The sequence below is a fragment of the Physeter macrocephalus genome, chromosome 14 (assembly GCF_002837175.3).
Source record: "Physeter macrocephalus isolate SW-GA chromosome 14, ASM283717v5, whole genome shotgun sequence".
NCBI classification, from domain to species: domain Eukaryota; kingdom Metazoa; phylum Chordata; class Mammalia; order Artiodactyla; family Physeteridae; genus Physeter; species Physeter macrocephalus.
In genome coordinates this window covers 48,669,913-48,690,457 of record NC_041227.1, presented here as the reverse complement: position 1 = coordinate 48,690,457, position 20,545 = coordinate 48,669,913, and the positions used below count along the sequence as shown (strand labels likewise).

Here is a 20,545-nt window from a genome sequence, read left to right as displayed (position 1 = left end):
GAAGCCACCGCAATGAAAAGCCCACGCACAGCAACGAAGACCCAACGAAGCCAAAAAAAAAAAAGAGACAGGTCTTCACTAAAAAATAATTTAAAAATCACCAGAACCAAAGTTGTAATCAATCTCCTAGTGTTGGATATTTGAGCTATTGAAAAACTGTTGTCATTAAAAACAATATCTTGGGACTTCCCTGGTGGTGCAATGGTGAGGACTCTGCACTCCCAATGCAGGGGGCCTGGGTTTGATCCCTGGTCAGGGAACTAGATCCCACATGCGTGCCACAACTAAGAGTTCACATACCACAACTAAGGAGCTGGCAAGCGCAACTAAGGAGCACGCCTGCCGCAACCAAGACCTGGCACAACCAAAACGAAAACAAAAACAAAAAGATATCTTCAGGAACATCTTCATTTATAAATTTGGCACACCTTTCTAATAATTTCTTAGGATAACTTTTCTATGGGTGCAATGCTTTAGCCAAATGGGCTTCATGCTTTTAAGGTTTTTAAGCCACAAGAAGGTCCCCAGTACACTCCCCCCGGAAAGTAAGAGGAACCCACTCCCACACTGTTCCTGACACTAACTTCCAATTTTATATCTTTTGAGAACTTATAGGTTTTAAAAATGCATCTTATTTTAAAAAGAATAGGGCTTCCTTGGTGGCGCAGTGGAAGGGGGCTGAACGCTGGCTGGGAAGAGACTGAGGAGCCAGGGGCGCCTGGAGCTCAGCAGGGGTCTCCGTGGATCAGGGGCAATGGGGTGTGGCAATGATTGCCTGGCTCAGGACTTGTCACTGGGGTCCTGCATGGCCTTGGCCGCCATCTCCCCTAGTGACCTCAGGCAGGGTGCGGAACCTCTCCGAGGCTGTTTCTTCAGATACAGTGGGAATAAAGCAGTGATGTGATGTCACCAGGATCAGGACACTAGTCTGGAGGCCTGATTCGAGTGATATTCCACCAGCAGTGTTATCCCGCAAGTCCTTGGACGGGGCAGTGTGATTAGACTTTTAATTTACTTAGAAGAGCACAAGCAACTCCACCTAAACGAGGGAAGGGTGGGGCCCTGTCTCCCACTTTCTCTGCAGCCTGCCTTCTGTTCCGTGCAGTTGCTTCTGTGTCTCCAACCCCTTGGAGGTCAGCTAGGGCAGAACCTGCCTGATTTCTTCCTCCTCACGTACCCAGGGCTCTGTGCCTCTTGGGTGTTTCAGAGCAGACATCAGTCCTGGAGTTGGCGGGGGGAGCTGGAGGGGGGAGTGTGTGGCTGGCAAGTCTGCCTCCCTCCCAGCATCCGGCTGAGGTTTAGGGCGCACTGGAGCCCGCGGTAAGGAGCCCCAGCAGTAGCGGGCCGGAGTCCCTGCGGTAGACGCGCTAGAGGGTCACCCGGACGGCCTGCATCCGGCACCTGCGCTGCGGCACCAGCAGGGGGCGCCAGGCCACCATCGGGTACCGCGCGGGCCTGCGGTTCAGCGCCCGCCCTCCCGCCTCCCGGTGGCCACTCCCGTCCGCCAACGGCCAGCATCTGCTCCACTGCCTTTCGGGAATCGGCTTCAAGTGGGGATTTGGCCCCGAGAAGCCGTCCGCCCAGTCGGTCCGCCGCGGTGACCAGAGAGCTGACGACCCGCGCGGGGAAGCAGGACCCAGCGAGGCCCAGTGCGGTCCTGAGCCGGTCTCGGGTCCCACCACGCGCTGCTTCCTCGAGGCCAGGTGGGCTCCCTCACCTGTCGGGACCAGAGGCCAGGTGACCCCAGGCTGGTACCAATCGGCAAGGCCAGAGTGATGCTGAATGCCCGTGTTGAAGAAAGGTTCTGCACACACGTGAGCCTGCCTGATTCTTTTCCCCAAGGGGAGTGGCTCCAGGCGCCCCCAAGCTCCCTGGCCCCGCGCACTATGCGAGCCTTATATCCTGATGACCGGAGGTCCTGAGAACAGCGTCTCAGGACGCTGTCTCCACCACGCGTGACTCCGTGGGGCCCGGGCAGGGCTTGGCCCGGAGGACACCTCCGTGTTTGCAGTGGGAACGATGAAGGAATTCCCAAGAACCGGGTCCCAAATAAGGATGAACTGTGCCCAGGACGGTGCTTCGCAATTAGTCCCCACAACAGCCCCTGAGCTGGCGCAACGCCTGCTCCGCCCCCTCCCTCCCCTCCTCCCCCCACCCGCTCCTCTTCCTGCTCTCCTCCAAATGCTCCTCTTCTCCTACCTTCCCCAGTCTAAGGCAGTGACTGCTGTGGGGATCAGTGCTGTCACTCTTCCCATCCACACTGTCCCTTTCTGACCCTCGTTGTTGCCAACCAGGAGGCACTGGGAGGCGACCCCCTCCCAGCTGCCAGCCCCAGGAAAGGTGGGCCCCAGAAAACGGGTCGAGTCTCCTCAGTAGTGGAAACATTTCCTTTTTAGCAAGTCAGGGGCAAGGAATTAATTATGCAACAGAAAGGAACTGGTTCCAGAGTGCTGCTTGTGAATACTGCTTTCTGTTGCAATGTTTTGTGTACGTGAGTAATTCTCCTGTGATTTGATTTATTCCTGCAACGGGGGTGGATGGATGGAAGGATGGAAGGATGGAAGGATGGACTGAAGGAACACTAGCATCCATCCTGCACCCATGTGGGGCCAGGCCTAATGCCAGGTGGTTTCACAATTGTTCTCTCATTTAATCCTCACAACACCTCTCAGGTGGGTGTTAACATCCTATCTTTACAGATGAGGGAACCCAGGCTGAGAGACTTGATGTAATTTACCCAGTGGTTGTGGAATTTAAACCCACTATCACTCTGCCCCCCGCTCCCCTGTTCAGATGTCCATCCAGTGCCCATCTAGGTGCCATCTGGGGGGAGAGATGTCGTTTCCTGAGTGTTCCCACACACTTCAAAACTCACACAGCAAGCGGTCTCCCTGCAGGTTTCCTTCCGCTGCTCTGGGAACTCGGGGCCCAGAACTTACAGGGACTTTGGCAGAGCTGGCCTGGCCCCTGTGATCTCCTTTTCAGTGGTTCTACAAAAGTTAAGAAACCAGGCACGTGTCAAACCTGAGCCCTGGGGTCCAGGCTGATGGAGGGACGGTTTATCCTGGGCTTGGATCCTGCTCTTCATCTGGCCTTTGGTCAGAAGTCAGCCTGTCAGCCTTCGGAACATCTGCGTACATTCTAACCCCTTCCTTATCCGCGTCCTGGCTGAGCCATGGAGGGTCGTTTGTTTGGGGGCTGTGAATTGTTTCTTCTCCACAGCACTGAACTCCCAGCCCCTAACCTGTCCCTGGACAGTGTCACTAGTCCCAGGCCCACCAGAGGCCCACCAGGGTGCAGGGACCACCGGCCAGCCATCAGGGGGCCCTTGAGAGACATTCAGCCCTGCAGCCAGGGTGGTTGGGAAGACAGATGCTGAGAGGAGCTGCTGGAGGTGGGGCAGCCCCTCCACTCCACCCCACCCCCAAGAGGCCCCAAGAGAACCCTCTTTGTCTGTTGCACCAAGCCAGGGTTGGGGTGGAGTTTTATGAGCACGAGTGTCAGTCTTCCAGAACCTCTGCAAACACCCTCTGGAAGTGGCCAGGGAAACAGAGGACAAAGGGGCTGGTGTGTGTATCACAACCAAGGTCAGGCTGCAAGGTCTCCGTGGGTTTTGCTCTTGGTTCAGGCTCCTTCCTCCTCACTCACCATCAGCACAAGTGGGAGGTGGGGTGGGGGGGCGGAGGCACCCCTGGCTGGAGGAACTGAACCGTTTCTGCTGTCTTTTGCCAGCAATGTGGGGTGCTCTGAGGAACACACACACACAGACAGATCACATACACACGACACACACGCAGATACACCCAAACACAGACACATACAGAACGTACACATAGACACATAAACACACAGACACATACATGTACACAAACATAGATGCACAGAGACATATTCACACATACACAAATACAGACACACACACAAACATATACACACAGAAACATAAACGTGCACACACACATGAGGCGTTTTGCTTAAGTGAAGGACCAGCTGTTCTAGGAGTCATGATGCACCAGAGTCACTTTAAGCTCTGGGGCCTCAAGCGCCTGGGCTGTCACCTTCAAATCCCCAGTTTGAGGTCCACTTTTTCTGTGTCACCTCCAAGCCTCCTGAATCGCAAATCCCACCAGAAGGGTGAGTCTGGACTGCATCACTCAGGGTTCACAGGGCCCCAAGCAAGAATAAGGCCACCGGCTCGAGCAGGGGCACAGCGTGGAACCCAGAGGTGCTTGAGGGAGACTTTGCCAGTGTTCCCCATCCAGTCTGTGTAGGTTGGCACATGGGTGTAGACACCAGGCTGGTATGGCCCAGTGCAGCCTGATTCCCAGCTTACAGTCCCAACCTGGATCCAAGCATCATAGATGGGACAGAGCAGTGGCCCCCCCCAGTCACCCCAGGGACAGGGAGGGCAGGAGCCGAGCACGAGGCCTCCCGGGGCCCATGGGCCTGCATACCCTCTGCTGAGGCCACAGGGGCTGGGCAAGGATGCTGCTCCCTGTGGACGCTGGGGTGTGGGGGTAGGGACCGAGTGGGGACACGAAGAACCTGGAGGGTGGGTGGAAGCCGCCGTCACCTCAAAGGAGTCTTTTTTCCCATCACAAAGAAGCACAGAACATGTCATCCTGGATGAGGCCCTTCCTGGGGAGGCTGGGCTATCCTAGGTGCTCACCTGCTAGTACGTCTCCCAAACCCAGATGGGCCCAGCCACCGCCAGGGGGACCCGCACTAGGACTGGATCTTCTGCCCCTCTGCCCAGCCAGCTCCTCCCGCCTGCCAGAGCCAGGAGGCAGGGGCTGGGGCAGTAAGTTCAAGCCCCAGGCATCTGCCTGGGAACTGAGGGCCCTACTAATCTCATAGCCTCTCAGCCTTAACTGCACTGGCTCTGCCACGGGCAGAATCCAGGACACCGGCCCAAGGCCCCCAAATCCTATGCGGGTCCCTGTGGTGAGAGGGCTCAGGGAGTCTAACTGCACCAGGAATCTGTCCCCTGGGCCACCCCTGCCCGTGGTCAAGGGTGGACAAGGAAACTGTTTACAGACAGGCCAAGTTGGGATGGGAAAGGGAGGGAGCGACCCACCTGCCTCAACACAGTAGAGCTGGGATCCAAACACCCAGGAGGCACTGATGATCCCACATGCCAGCTTCCGGGGATGATGGCACAGGTGAGTGTCCCCACTATGTCAGCACCAGGGTCTGTGTCCCCAGGGTGGGCCTCGGCCGCCCCTGCCCTCCAGGAGACTCTGCAAGACCAGCAGGGAAGTAGCAGTGGGGGATGCCCTCCATGGAGCCCCGAGCTCCGGGCGAGCCCGCCGCCCAGCAGGGCTGAGGGGCCACCCTCACTCGCGCTGCAACGGCAGCAACAACCACTACCACAACCCAGCGACAGTGGCGACAGCACCCACAGTGACCAGAGCAAAAGCAGCAGCAGCAGCAGTAACAACGACACACAACCACGTGAGTCAGGGCATCCGTTTAGCTTCCTGCTCACACAGACCCTGGGTCCCGCATCCAGAGCCGGGTGTAGAGATGCCCCTTCACTCTTGCTGAAGACGCCGTCCTGTTTAGTAAAGCGCAGCTGTTCCAAAGCACACGATCAATCAATCAATAAAGACCTAGGAGGGAACAGACGCAGGTGCTGCCTCTGCAGCTAAGGAGCCCGTGGCCGCCCTCCATCCATCCCACTCACCCGACGAAGCAGTAATGCCCAGGGCGCCCAGCTGAGGTGGGTGAGGGAGCCCCCACCTACGTGCCCCTTGAGGCCATCCTGAGCTCACCTGCTGCAGCCACAGTCCTTCCTGGGCCCCTTGGTCTCCCACAATCTTCCCAGCATCCCTGGAGAGGCCCCACCCCGGGAGAGACCGGAAGGTGGGGATGGGGCCCAGCCTCAGCCATCACATGTGTCCCCTCCTCTCAGTTTGTACTCCAGCACCTCCTACGCACACCCCACTGGTCCTGGACCCTTGGCTGGGACGTCCAGGGCTGGGCCAACCTGGAGGCAGCACATCCCCGAGGGCCCCTAGGAAAGACAGACCAGGGAGGCAGGGTCACCATTCTGGTCATAAAGTCACCCCCCTCTGTTAGACCAGGACTGCAAGAACAGGGCAAATCCCCATTCTCCTTCTGGTCTGGGGGAGGCCACCCCAGATGGAAGGAGCTTCCGGGTCTCCTCCTTGATTCTTCCTCCTCCCACCTCCCCAGGAGGCTCGCTGGCCCCTCAGGGCCAGGCCTCTGCCCCTTGGCCCTGTCTCGGCCATCCAGAAAGCTCCCCGGAGGATGACAGAAGCAAGAGACCCAGGCCCCATAGGAGAGCAGAGGGGCCAGTGGGGGGCAGGGCAGCGGTCAGCAGACACAGCAGCAGAAGCAGGCGGAGGCCCGGCCAGCGCATGACTCTCCACCTGCAGACACTGTCTGAGGATCAGCATCCTTGGGTGGCACCTGAGGGATGGTTGGTGGATCCCTCACCCATGGCAGTCACCTGGAGCCCTGGCTGGGCAGGACCTGGCCCGCTCCTTACTGGCAGTCCTCTCAGACTCCTGTCCTGCCCCTTCTAGGGAGATAGCTGAGAGGAGGCCGGGGACCACAGGGCCCATCTGAGGCCAGTCCCTCCTAGGATCCAGGGTCGGTGGAGCTGGTCAGGCCTCCCCAGACTGAGATGTGAAAGCCACGTCATCCTGCAGGCAGCCCGTCACCCCCTGTGTCCAGGAGACCTGGGGTCCCCACTCACTGCTAAAGGATGGCCACCTGGTCTCCCTGTCCCACCCAGGGCACGCGAGGTCTCCCTGTGGACCGGCCACCTCCTGACTCCCTTCTTCTCAGAGGAAGCCGCAGCTCACGAAGAGTAGAAATCTCTGAGTTCATGGTTAATCCACAACAAAGCCTTCACTTTTTATTTGTGGAGTAGGACAAGGCAAGTTGAATTTAGTGAGTTTGACATTATTAGAATTTCTCTGATGATTAGGGACAGTTCCCACTGGGTCAGTTAGCAGAAATTAAACCCAAGGACCCCAAAGGCAAATCTCCTGAGTGATGTGCGTCAATGGCAGTATCTAAGGGTTGGAGCTCAGCAGGTGGCTGAGGCTAGATGCGCCTTTGAACATAGCCACCTGGGTGCTCTGCTCGTGGGAAGGGTGACTGGTCTCTGAGTGCAACCTGTAAGACCTGCAAACTTAGACCTCACGTGCAAACACCAGGGCGGGCTGGCAGTGAGCTTGCATGTAGTGTAAGCAGGGCGAGGGGGAGGGCAGTGTGAGTCAGACTGCAGGCAGGAGGTGTGTTCATCGGCGTCCCCACTTGACCTTGACCCAAGCAGTGGAACCGAATTGAAGGAATAACACGACTTTCCAGTTCTCATAGGACTCCTCCCTACGGACCGAGTCAACCTGTAGGATTCTTGGATAATTTCTGGGCAGAATGGGGTGGCCTCAAGAGAGAACAGACTTCTGCTAAGGAGAGAACTCAGTGCTTGAGTGAATAATTAGAAAAACAAAAGAGATGTGTCTACATTGTCCACCAAACTGATGACATAGACCATACTCATTACCATTACCATTAACTCAAGAAACATTTACTAACATCTGCTATTTTTCCAGGACCCTTTTCTGGACACTGACCATATCATGGTGGATAAGGTAAAGGTCTCACCCTTCATAAGCTCAGAATATTTCCTGGGAAAGATAACCAAGTAAATAGACAGTAATAAGAGAACATGACAAATGCAGGGACAGAGGCTTACCTTCTGGTTATGTGTGTTAGGGAGGGGATGATAAACAAGGAACAAATGAAATAAATTGTATATATTAAATAGTAATAAATGTGCTGGAAAAAGAGAAAGCAAGGAAAGGAGCAAGAGTGGAGGGAAGGAACATTGTAAAGAAGGTGATGACATGGTGACATCTGAGTAGAGATTTGTAGGAAGTGAGGGAGTGGCCATGCAGTCCTGCAGGGGAAGAGGAAACCGTAGGTGCAAAGGCCCTGAGGCAGGAGCATGCCTGCTGTGTTCCCAAACACAGCTGGGAAGCCAGAGAGGCTGGACCCCCACAAACGAGGAGAGAGATGAGAAGATGACATCATTTACTCTGAGTAGGGTTTGGAATAGAATGACAGGATCTGACTTAGGTTTTAAGAGAACCACTCTGGCTGCTGTGCTGAGAACAGCCTGGTGGGAACAACCGCCGAAGCAGTGGGACCAGTTAGGAGGCCATGACAGAAATCTGGGATAAAGAGGAAAGTCGCTTGGGATGGTGTGGGAAGAAGTGGCCAGATCTGGACATATTTTGGAGATAGGATAGAACTCACAGGATGTGCTGATGGCTTGAATTTAGAGAATGAGAGGAAGAGAGGCGTAAGGAAGACGCCACAGTTTTGTGTTATTGGGGTTTTTAAAATCAGTTTTATGGAGGTATAGTTTACACAGAGTAAATTTCACCATTTTTAATAAATTATAGTCCTATGAGTTTTGATAAATGCATCCAGTCATGTAACCATCACCACAATCAAGATATAAAGCCAGTTCCATCACTATTAAAAAATCCCCCTATGCCCCTTTGGGGGCAATCCTTTCCCCACTCCAGCCCCTAGCAACCACCCGTCTGCTCTCTGTCCTTATAGATTTGCCTTTTCAACAGTGTCATATAAATGGAATCATGGTGTGGAGCCTTTGGAGTTCAGTTTTCTCCCCTCGGCATCATGTGCTTAAGGTTCACCATGTTGCAGGGCTTCCCTGGTGGCGCAGTGGTTAAGAATCTGCCTGCCAGTGCAGGGGACACAGATTCGATCCCTGGTCCGGGAAGATCCTACATGCTGCAGAGCAACTAAGCCTGTGTGCCACAACTACTGAAGCCCACTCGCCTAGAGCCCATGCATCGCGGCAAGGGAAGCCACTGCAATGAGAAGCCCACGCACCACAACGAAGAGTAGCCCCTGCTCGCCACTAGAGAAAGCCTGTGCGTAGCAACAAAGACCCAATGCAGACAACAATAAAAGAGGGATTTCCCTGGTGATGCAGTGGTTAAGAATCCGCCTGCCAATGCAGGGGACACAGGTTGGATCCCTGGTCCGGGAAGATCCCAAATGCCGCAGAGCAACTAAGCCCTTGTGCCACAACTACTGAGCCTGGCTCTAGAGCCTGAGAGCCACAACTACTGAGTCCGCATGCCACAACTACTGAAGCCTGCACACCTAGAGTCCATGCTCTGCAACAAGAGAAGCCACCGCAATGAGAAGCCCACGCACCACAACAAAGAGTAGCCCCCACTCGCCACAACTAGAGAAAGCCTGTGTGCAGCAACGAAGACCCAACCCAGCCAAAAATAAATAAATAAATAATTTAAAAATAAATAAATAGGGCTTCCCAGGTGGCGCAGTGGTTGAGAGTCCGCCTGCCGATGCAGGGGACACGGGTTCGTGCCCCAGTCTGGAAAGATCCCACATGCCGCAGAGCAGCTAGGCCCGTGAGCCATGGCCGCTGAGCCTGCGCGTCCAGAGCCTGTGCTCCGCAACGGGAGAGGCCACAACAGTGAGAGGCCCGCGTACCGCTAAATAAATAAATAAATAAATAAGTAAATTTATAAAGATTTTAAAAAAAAGATTCACCATGTTGTGTATAGTTTGTTCATTTTTGTTGCTGAGTAGAATTCTACTGAATGGATGGACCACAGTTTGTTTATCCATTCACCAGCTGAAGAAACATTTGGGTTGTTTCCAATTTTTGCCAATTCTGAATAAAGCTCATATAATATCTGCATACAGATTTTGTAAGAATATGTTCTCTTCTCTCTTGAATCAATCTTAGGAGTAGGATTGCTGCATGGATGTTTAACATTACACGAAACAGTCAGCATGTTTTCCACAGGGACAGTACCAGTTTGCACTCCCACCAGCAACATGTGAGTGTTCCAGGAGCTCTGCATCCTTGCCAACACTTGGTGTTGTCAGTACTCCAAGGTTCCCAAACTGAGCAGTTGGAAGGAAGAACTGCTGCTTTGTGCTGAGATGGAAATTCTGCCAATGGAGCAAGTTTGAGAGGGAATACTGAGATTCATTTGGGGTCACCTTAACGATGAGATGTCTATATGATATTTACAAGGGGATGTTGATTAGTTGAGTGGACACACAGGGAGAGAACTCTGGAGTCACTTCTATGGATGGTGTGTAGAGCTATGACTCCAGATGCTATCACCCATGGATACAAGTAGGTGAAGGAGGAGAGAAGCCCCAGCTCTGATGTTGGGACATCAATCACACAGAGGTTGGGAAGATGAGGAAGAACCAACAAAATAGACTATGTTCTGTGAAAGTGATTATTCCCCCCTCAGTAAGAATTGAGACAACTGTGTCCCTGAAAACTGGTATTTGTCCTGGTTTGCCTGTGTGTGATTGTTTAGTAGCTGCCAACAGGAAATCAGACCCACAGGCCCATTGGGTCAAGTTCAAGTGGTGATGAAGATGAACACAGCCCCCACAGTCTGACACACACCACCTTCTCCCATGCCCTGGTTACGCTCTTACTCACTAGCTGCCTGCCAGTCTGCCTGGTGTCATCATGTGAGGTCTAAGGTTGCAGACCTTGAAGGTCTTACTCACAGGCCCAGTCATCTTTCCCATGAGCAACTTTGTGATACTATGAGCACAACGACCTGGGTACAGGAAGCAAAGTTTGGCTTGGAGCTGGGAAATCCATTGTCTCCACCTTCACGTAGAATCCCACACTCCCCAGGCAGTCTGGGGAGCTTGGGGAGATGGTGCCCTTGGTAAGGAGACTGGTGAGCTCATTAGGGCACCATCAATGGGGTCATGGTGAGACTCCTTCAGGTGCCTCCCTGGGCAGCAGCACTGACTGGGAGACTTCAAGCAGGAAAGGAGAGAAAGAAAATACTTGCTCTTGAGTAAGCATGATATGAAAACATGAAACTAATTGGGACACCCTCTGAAGGTCCAAAGCTCTTGTGGACAGGTATGAGCGCAAAGCCTTCATAATTTGGATAATTTAAGTATGATTTGATTGTACTGACGAAATCTGACATACTGTTTCCATGATAACAAACAGTGTTTTTGTAAAAAAAAAAAAAAAAAAAAAAGCAAAAAAGTTTTCTTTTCAATCTAAAACTATTCTGGGGGCTTCCCTGGTGGCGCAGTGGTTAAGAATCCGCCTGCCAATGCAGCAGACACGGCTTCGAGCCCTGGTCCAGGAAGATCCCACATGCCGCGGAGCAACTAAGCCTGTGCACCATAACTACCAAGCCTGAGCTCTAAAGCTCACAAGCCACAACTACTGAGCCCACGTGCCACAACTGCTGAAGCCCACGCGCTCTAGGGGGAAGATCCCACATGCCGCGGAGCAACTAAGCCTGTGTGCCACAACTACTGAGCCTGCGCTCTAGAGCCTGAGAGCCACAAGTACTGAGCCCACGTGCCACAATTACTGAAGCTCACACACCTAGAACCCATGCTCCACAACAAGAGAAGCCACCACGATGAGAAGCCCGCGCACCACAACGAAGAGTAGCCCCCACTCGCTGCAACTAGAGAAAGCCCACGTGCAGCAACAAAGACCCAATGCAGCCAAACATAAATAAATAAATTTATAAAAATAAATAATTAATTTAAAAAACGATTCTTCAGAATAGTTTTAGATTGACAGAGGGTCTGAAACAGGTATATCAGTTACAAAGGCATTTAGCTGCAGTAAGAGAAGATCGACCAACAGTGGCTTAAAAGCACACAAGAAGGATGGAGGTGGCTGTCTAGGATGGAGGCAACTTCTCAACCATGTCCTCACACCCGCAGCTTCTGAATCTTTGTTCACTGTCAATTTAGGTGTTATTCAACTCGTAGCCTCATGGTGATAAGATGGCTGCTAAGGTTTAGGCATTACATCTGTATCCAAGACTAGAAGAAGGCAGACGGTGGGAAAGGATAATGCCAACTGAACATGTTCCTGTTATCAGGAACAAAACACTCTTCCAAAGAAACTACCCGTCAGACATCTGTTTCCACTGGGACCTTGTGGGAGACTGTGGAAAGGAGCATATAGTTTTTCCAGTCTCTAAGGTGGAAGAAGGAAGGGAGGGGTGTTGGAATGGGGTTATTGGCTTAGCCAGCCAAAGGAGTCAGCCACCAAGGGAGCTCATGGTGTTAGATGTGATTTACACACTTGTTCTGGATGCAGAGTAGAGACGAATTGGCAGGTCCCTGGCGTGGGAGTGAAAGTCTTCTAAAGAATTAAAGATCTGAGGAAGGAGCATGTGGAGGAGCAGTAGCCAGACCTCGCAGCCTATGACTAAGGCACTTCCATAGTAAGGACATGGGTCACTGTGGCCAGATGGCGGCACCCCTGCCCTGGGGGAGGTAAGGAGGACTCTCCCTGGGACTGCTCCATGTGGGGGGTTAAAGGTGAGTGGAGGCACCTGCCGGGAGCCCAGGTTGGCTTGCCGGCCCCTCCCACTGTCACTTCCCCTTAGCCCGACAGGCCCAAGGGGCTCCGTGTGCAGGCCCCAGAGGCAGGAGGTGTCGGCGGAGCCGAAGCAGTGATGGCCCCCACCCCCGCCCATTTTGGGCTTGCTCCTGGCCTGGTTCCAACCAAGGGAAAAACAGGCTCTCTGCGATGCTGGTGTGGACCCCACCAGGGCTGGAATGACCACATTTCCACCTCCTGGACCCCCCACCCGACTGGGGAGGGAGTCACTGGAAATCTTGTCACACTTTGGAGCCGGGGTGGCCTCCCCACCCCATAGCCCAGCCCATCTGTCAGGCTTCTTGGGGCTGTGGGGAGGTGCCTCTGGCTCTGGGGCTCCCTGGAGGGTGATGGCCAGCTCAGAGAAAACCCACTCTCACCTGAGGGTCCCACATTTACGGGGTGACTTCTCAGCCCCAGCAGATGTTTCTTTTGTTTTCTTTAATTTTTTTTATTTATTTATTTTTATTTTTTTGGCTGCGTTGGGTCTTTGTTGCTGCATGTGGGCTTTCTCTAGTTGCGGAGAGCAGGGGCTATTCTTTGTTGCAGTGCGTGGGCTTCTCATAGTGATGGCTTCTCTTGTTGCAGAGCATGGGCTCTAAGTGCACAGGCTTCAGTAGTTGTGGCATGTGGGCTCAGTAGTTGTGGCTCACGGGCTCTAGAGCACAGGCTCAGTAGTTGTGGCACACGGGCTTAGCTGCTCCACAGCATGTGGGATCTTCCTGGACCAGGGCTCGAACCTGTGTCTGCTGCATCGGCAGGCGGATTCTTAACCACTGCGCCACCAGGGAAGTCCCCCCAGCAGATGTTTCTAGGTGTGGCCTTCTCAGGGGCTTCTGTCAGGATGCCATTGGAGGCAGAGGCAGAGGGCGGTGAGAGACAGGGTGTGGAGGACACTGAGCCACAGAGGCCAGTGGCCAGAGACGGAGACAGAGAAGGAGTGAGGGGACAGGGACAGGACGTCGGGGAGTGAGGAACAGAGGAAGAGCCTGGAGGGCAGAGGGGGAAATGGAGGCAGGAAGAAGGGCAGCGAATGAGGCGCTGGTGGAGGGGTATGGGGGGGAGGGAAGACTGAGTCCAGAGAGGAGGGTAAATGGACAAGGGAAGCAGAGTGACAGGTAAAGCGGGACCAGGTCACAAAGGGGAGGGGCCTCACCTGAGCCACCTGCTCACCCCCCAGCTGGTTCCCAGGCCAGCGGGAGGCCAGGTTAGCGTTTGTTTGTTAATAAGACCAACCCCACAGCACTTATTAACATGGGGGTAATCAAAACAATATGAACAAAGCTTTAGAACGGTGCTCACAGTAAAGGATACCAACCAACCAAACCACACCTGTGCTGCCTTCTCAAGCTCACTGCACTGATTGTTTCTAGTTGGAGGCTCTGAGGCAGCCACTCAGCTCCGTCCTCTGCACAGCTGGACCTACTTGTCTTCCTGACTGTTAGAAAAAATCTCTCTCGCAATACTCATCAAACCAACCACAGAGCCCTGCCTGCACATTCGCTTGTTTCTGGGAAGTCCAGGTGGGGCTGATGGGGTACAGCGTCCTGGGCCCTGGGAGGAGGGGCAGGGCTGGTCCAGGAGGCCAGAGGCCTGGCTGCAGGAAGGTGGGCGTTGGGAAAGGGGAGGATTAGCTCGGTCCCAGGCAGACCCCATGGTGGCCTAGGACTCAGCTCTCAGCCCCACCCCGTGGGGGCAGGTGAGGTGACTCAAGCCCCCACAGAGACCTGCTGTCTCATTGTTTTGCTCCTTCGTTTCGGGGGTAGGAGTCACAGAATCAGCAGTGAGCCACTTGCTGAGTCAGCTCCTGGGGAGTCCTGGCTGCCTCAGCCCAAATCTGAGACACCCGGCTCTAAGATGAGGGAGGATGGGGGACACCCCACTCTCGTGTGTGTGTGTGTGTGGGGGGGGGTTCTCCTAGCCAGCCCTGTTTCGGAAATTCAACAGGCAGGTTGGGGACCTCCCTGGCCCTGCAGCCCCCAACACCCACCTTTCATGTGGGAGAGCTGAGCCTCCCAGGTTGCTGGGCCTCCTGTCTCCTCTCCATTTGGTCTCCCTGGTGGCAAGGGGTTACAAAAGGACAGTGCAAAGGTCAGAAGTCAGGATGTTGAATCCTAGGTGGGCAGGACACCTGGGTCCCTGTCCAGACCACCATCCAAACTCCTGCCAGCCCCCTTTTTAACCCCGACTGGACCCTGCTTCCCAATGTTCCCACACCCGAGGGAAAAAATAGGAACTGGGGAATAAATAATTTATTGAAATTGGAGGAATAAATAAGACGTGTGGGCGGAGTTACAAATAACTGTAAAAATCATTAACATGTATGTACACAAAGGCGCTCCGGCCTCGGGGGTGGGGCCTGAGCCCAGGCGCGGGGCGGGGCCTCCCCGTGGAGGAGATCCGGCGCCGGCACTCGGGCGCTCCCCCAGAGGTAGACCGCTTATTTACAACGGAGGAAACAGCACGTGGTCTCCCCAGATCCCTAAACCCCGCGGCCCCGGGCGGCCCTGCGAGCTCGCCGCGCCCCCAGAGCCCGTCCCCGGCGCCCTGTGGGCCCGCTACCCTGCGAGTGCCCGCGCAGCTGCACCCCTTGCACGATCCTCTGTACCCAGGAGCGGTGGGCGGCCAGGCTGATGTAGACGCCGGGCCGGTTGCGCTCCGCACAGCCCTCGCCCCAGCTGATGACGCCCGCCAGCAGCCAGGTGCGCTCGACCTGGCACATCAGAGGGCCTCCGGAGTCGCCCTGCGGAGAGGAGGGAAGGTTAGGGACCCGCGTGGGGCAAGCGGTGAGCAGAGCCCAGGACCCGCGCCGCAGCGGGTGGCAGTTCCCTTCGCGGGGGACCATTTCTCCGACCTGGGGGCCGCGGCACCCTAACCAACGCTACCAGGACCGGGAGGGCGGGGAAGGACACACTTCCCAGGCTCACTTCCTGTAAGAAGCACTTTGTGCTAGACCTTCTCCCTCACAGCCCTGGAGGCAGGGAGGATTGTGACTTGCTTCACAGTTGAGGAAACCGAGGCTCAGAAAGAAGAAAACTGACCCAGCCCAGGTGTGGACCATTGCACCGTCCCGCCGTGCTCCGCCACAGTGGTGGAGCTGGAGCTGGCTCTGGGGGCCAGGACCGTGGCACCCCTTCAGGAGGATGCCAGCTCCCTGAGAATGGGGTCAGGCACACCGGAGGTGCTCAGAATGTTTGATGTATGAACGGCTGAGCCAGGCTGGGGCCGGATTCTGTAGGCATCTATCTAGGGGGACTACCAGGTCACAGCTGATTCTGGGAGGAGGCCCAGGAGGAGAGGGGTGGTGGAGCTCAGTGGGGCAGGGCTGAGAAGGAGGTGGTGTGCTCACCAGACAGGCGTCCCGCTCCCCCTCCAGGTAGCCGGCGCATAGCATGTCCTCCGTAATGGCGCCCTGCCCGGCTCCCTGCCAGTACAGGCGGCTGCAGACTGCTGAGTCGATGATGGGAACCTTTACCTTCTGGAGGGTCTGAGGGTGGGGCAGGGGCACTGGAAGCAGGGAGGAGAGAGTCAGGCTTGGGAGACTCTCCTGGCGGCCTCCTCAATTCCCTCAGCAGCATTTCTCAAAGGTTAAATGGATCAACTCTGTCAGGCTCTCCCACAATGCCTGCAGAAAGCCCAAATTCCAGGACTCCACTCTGGACCTACTGAATCCCAAATGAACGTGCAGCCTGAAACTCTGAATCTTTAACGAGATCTCTGATGCCAATGAGATGGTTCAAACCAATGGTCCAGGCTTGTCCCGTCTCAGGCACTACTTTATCCAGCACCGGTACTGCTACAGACTAATGGCCACTCAGTGTTGAATGTTATTGGGACTTGAAGGACCCCCCCACCCCATCCCCTAGGGGGATTGACCCTAGGGTTGGTCTGTAGACCTTCCCCAGTTCATAAATCCACCTTTCACAGGAGCCCCTAAGAATGACCATGGGGAGGCTGGCTGAAACTTCAGAGTCAGTGGGGTCCCCAGATGCCCAAACTGGTGTCATTTCTCTTAATTCTTCTGGAATCTGGTTAAAGTTCCATATATATATGTCACTGCTTCTCTGCCTCTTACTTTATCTAATCTAATTTGTGTTTCTAGATGAGGTTTTCCAAACCTCCAGACTTGGTTTGCCAATTATATTTTACCATTTATGGAGACTGCATTTTCTCCTGGGAATTTTGCCTGCAATTGTGTCATGATGCCACCAGGGGGGTGTTTATTCCAGATTTGGAATCTTAGGGCTGTTTTCATATTCACCTGGTTCAGCTTGGTCCCACAGACACCTCCTCTCAGCTGTTCCTGTATCACTTAATATCTTGGTTGATCTGGCATCTTTGCCTCAGAACACAGCGAAAGGTACCTTTTAACTAGAAATGATCTAGAACTATCCACCTAGGCTTCTGTGTCATCACATCTCTGGGTCACAGCCTGTCTTTTCTTCTATCTGTGTCATGCTCTGCCTCTGGCCTCTATCCTTTGCTGCCCATGGCACCTGTATCTCCCAGTGTCCACTGCCTTCTGTCCCCACCCACCCCCACCCCCCTGGTGGGAAAGAAGCCACACCTCCATCGTGAATACTCCCCCAGCCAGCAATCCAGCAGTTGGTGTCCGGAAGGAGATGGATGGAGGAATCAGGCAGGCAGATGGGCAGGATGCGTTCAGAGAACTGGATGGCGTGCTCCAGGCGCACCAAGGCGATGTCAGCACGGGCGCCTTCCTTCCAGGAGTACACAGGGTGGGACTGCACCCAGGCAATACCCACCTCCTGGGACCTCGGGCCGGGGTTCCCCAGCTGCCAGGCCCCCAGCAGCACAGAGAACAGGGCTGGTTTGTTCAGATGGCTGGAAGGGAGAGGGAGGGGGTGGCATCAGCCAGGAACCACTGGGTGGTCAGGAAGGGTCTGGGAAGGGTTTCTGGGGGAATGGCAGGCATATGAAGGCCCCTGGTGAGCAAAAGAGGCTTCTGGGGAGAAGCAGGGACTCTCCTGAGGGACCCAAGACTGGACTGAGGCCTGGAAGCCGGGGCCGTGTGGGCAGCCCAGGGTCTGGGGAATCGAGTGGAGGGGACCGGCTGAGCGTATGTACCCCTTGAAGCAGTGGGCGGCCGTGAGCACCCAATGGTTGGTGAGCAGGGAGCCTGCACAGTAGTGGGTGCCATTCTTCCGGATGCTCACAAGCCAGGGCCACTCAGCATCGGTGCTGTCCTCACCACCCACGATTCGGTTCAGGTGTTGGGGCTTTCCACAGGCTGGGGGGCCTGGCGGAGGAGGGGCCAGTGTGTCAAACCCTCAGGCACAATCCTCATCCCTTCCAGCCCCCCTTCCCTGCCTTCAGCACCTAGGCCTGTGCTCCAGTCTCCTCGCACCCTGGCTCCGTCCTTTGCTGCCTCTTCCCCGGCCCTTCCACTCTCTGCCCTCCCCTCTGGGTCAGCACTTGGTCCTCTAGCCCTTTTACCTTCACGGGCCGCTCACCGCCTCCTGGGCCTCTCTCCACATCCCGACTCTCTGGGCTTTGTTTCCTGCCTGCCCTTCCTCTCCAGCTCAAACCCCCTCTTGCCCCACTGCCCGCTTCTGACCTGTCCCCCACAGACAGACACACAGACACTACCCTGCCCTTCAGGCTTCCTCCCTCCCCACTTCCCTGAGGGCAGCTCTGACTTACCAGTTGTCTTGGCAGCAGCTAGGGTGACTGAGGGCAAGAGAAAGAAAGGGTCAGGTCGGTGGAGGGGAGCCCTGGTGCCCAGCGATCCTTCCCGGTCGCTCAGTCCCTGGGGCCCTCCAGGCCACCCCAGGCGGGGCATTTCCTGGAGCCTGGGCAGGACGGACAGAAACCTCAGGCCCTCGCTGTGAGCTGCAGCCTTGGCCTCCCTGCAACTTCCTGTCCAGCCTGTGCCCGGGCTCCATCCAGCCTGCCTGGGGGTGAGGGGTCAGCTCCTGAGGTGTCTCACTGAGGTGAGAGTGAGAACCCCCCTCCCAGGCCGGAGGTCTGGATACTGCTGCCCCAGCAGTGGACCATGCAGACCCAAGAGACAGGAACGGGACGTGAAGAGGGTAAATAACAAGCAGAGCTGAGCACACTGAGCGCTGACTGCGCTGAGCCCTGTCCTGGGCCCTGTAGTGCAGTGTTTCATATACTCCTCACAGCTGTGGAGGAACCTGAGGCTCAGAGCAGGCAAATATGATAGAGAGGGAGAGAGGGAGAGGGAGAGAGGGAGAGAGGGAGAGGGGGAGAGGGAGAGAGGGAGAGAGGGAGAGGGAGGGAGAGAGGGAGAGGGAGAGAGGGAGAGAGGGAGGTGGGGGAACAAAGCAACAGATGAGAGGGAGAGGAGGGATTCAGGCAGGACAAGAGGGTGGGCGGCTGGGTGGACAATGGGGAAGGGGTGGAGGGGGCAGCAGGCCCTCAGGACTCACCTGGAGCAGCCAGAAGCAGCAGGGAGGTTACAATTCTGAGGTAGTGCCTCCCCAGGGCAGGGAGAGTCTCGGGAACCACCATGGCCACTGCCGACAGGAGAGCTTGGGTTCCCTGCAGGCCACCCCAGGTTTTATCCTGTGAGGCAGAATGCTGTCGGACCAGTCCCCCGAGTGAGTGGCTCAGTCCCGCCACCCCGGGCTGTCAGTCACAGGGAGGGGGTGGGGCTTCGGGGAGGAAATAAGCCGTTAAAGTCGGTGGTGGGAGGGCTCTAGCTGGGGCCCCTACCTCGGGCCTGGATCCTCGGACTCAGGTCTCAGGATCCGGGCTCTGGAGGGGCAGGCGAGGGAACCTGGGCCCTCAGGTCTAGGCTGGGCCTTGACCTTGACTGGGGGGGCAGGGCAGAGAAAGGCCCTTAAGCTTGAAGCGGGGGTGGGCTGGGTGGGGAAGGAAGGCACTCAGACCCTGGGGCCTGGGTCCGCGGTGGTGGGAGCCGTTGGGGAGGCCCTGGGGCCTTGGGTGGGTGACAGCGGGCAAGGGGCTGCCCAGAGGCTCCGTAACGGCTCCTGTGACTCAGCGGAAGACCTGACCCAGCCCTGGGCTCGGGGATCCCGTTAACCCACTTGCCAGAAGGAGTGAATCAGACCCCCAGTGGCCACCTGTGCCGGGGACACCTTCCTGTGAGGCCTGTCACTCAACACCTGCGGATTCATCTCTCACCTGGACTCCCAGGAACCCCGGGCGGGGCAGCCAGTTGTCCAGGTGGCTGTGACTGATGCGGCTGCCTGCGGAGGGCTGGGATGCTGAGTCCCCACACCCCACCCCAGCCCCTGTGCTCCCAGGACCATCCCCCGGACTCCTCCTTGGGGTCAAACGGCTGCTGGGTGATGCTTGAGCGGGGAGCCCAGGTGGGGGTGTGGGACGCGAAATGCTCCCCCAAGGAATCTGCCCACGTGATCCTGTAACCCTCACCCTGCAGTCAGGTCTTCCGTGACTCAGCACCCCACACTCTAGACACCCGCGCCCTGAGCAGGAGGAGTCAGGCTTCTTCCAAGAGAGACAGTGTATCTTTGTCCTTCAGTTGTTTGATCAACAAACCTTGCGATGGCCCTCGATATGCCTGGGGAGGGGCATGGACATAACAGCAGTTACACATGCTTAGTGAGCCAGGCACCACCTCATTCAGTCTGCAAAGTCCCTTATTATTATTCCCATTCTGCAGATGAGCAAACTGAGGCCGCTTAGGGAGGTTAGTGACTTACCCAAGGTCCCCCAGCTGGTGAGGGGAGGAGCCCAGATGTGAACCCCAATTCTAGAGAAGGGGTAACTGGACTCTTGGAGCCCTGAGGGAGCCCAGTTCAGTAGACGGATGGTGACCTGCCCCCCGGGGTCAGAAGTGCTCGGTGGGTGGGAGCCCAGAGGAGGCACCTGATGCCGGCGGGGGGCGGTGGCAGCCAGTGAGGGCTGCCCAGAAAGGAGGACCTTGAAAGGGAGGCTGAAGGAAACGTTGGAGTTAACCCTACAGAGGCTGGGGATGGGGACCAGCTGGGGGAGAAGCCCGAGGTCAGAGAGAGGGAGTGAGGGCCTGGTGGGTGGCTCGGGGCGTTGGGAGGGGCTGCCACCACAGCCCCTGTCCTTTGTGGGCAGACCGCTTACCACAGCTTCTCCTAAGCCCCACAGCTT

General features: G+C 55.9%; 1 protein-coding gene across 6 annotated transcripts; it reads right to left on the bottom strand.

The window, feature by feature from the left end:
- Window positions 1-9,947: 9,947 nt before the first annotated feature.
- Window positions 9,948-19,047, bottom strand: LOC102978985 (serine protease 22). Of its 6 annotated transcripts, none has more exons than XM_055090803.1 (8): window positions 18,865-19,047; window positions 18,116-18,142; window positions 17,540-17,711; window positions 17,019-17,296; window positions 15,801-15,958; window positions 15,060-15,194; window positions 14,442-14,507; window positions 9,948-9,999 (listed from the first exon to the last, which is right to left on the bottom strand). In XM_055090803.1, exons 1-7 carry the CDS (start codon window positions 18,944-18,946, stop codon window positions 14,445-14,447), a joined length of 915 nt encoding a protein of 304 aa, XP_054946778.1. In that variant the 5' UTR covers window positions 18,947-19,047; the 3' UTR covers window positions 9,948-9,999; window positions 14,442-14,444. The 6 variants fall into 6 exon arrangements, with proteins under 6 accessions (XP_054946778.1, XP_054946779.1, XP_054946776.1 ...); XM_055090804.1 differs by lacking the exon at window positions 9,948-9,999 and adding an exon at window positions 11,994-12,011; XM_055090801.1 differs by lacking the exon at window positions 9,948-9,999 and adding an exon at window positions 12,542-13,522.
- Window positions 19,048-20,545: the final 1,498 nt, after the last annotated feature.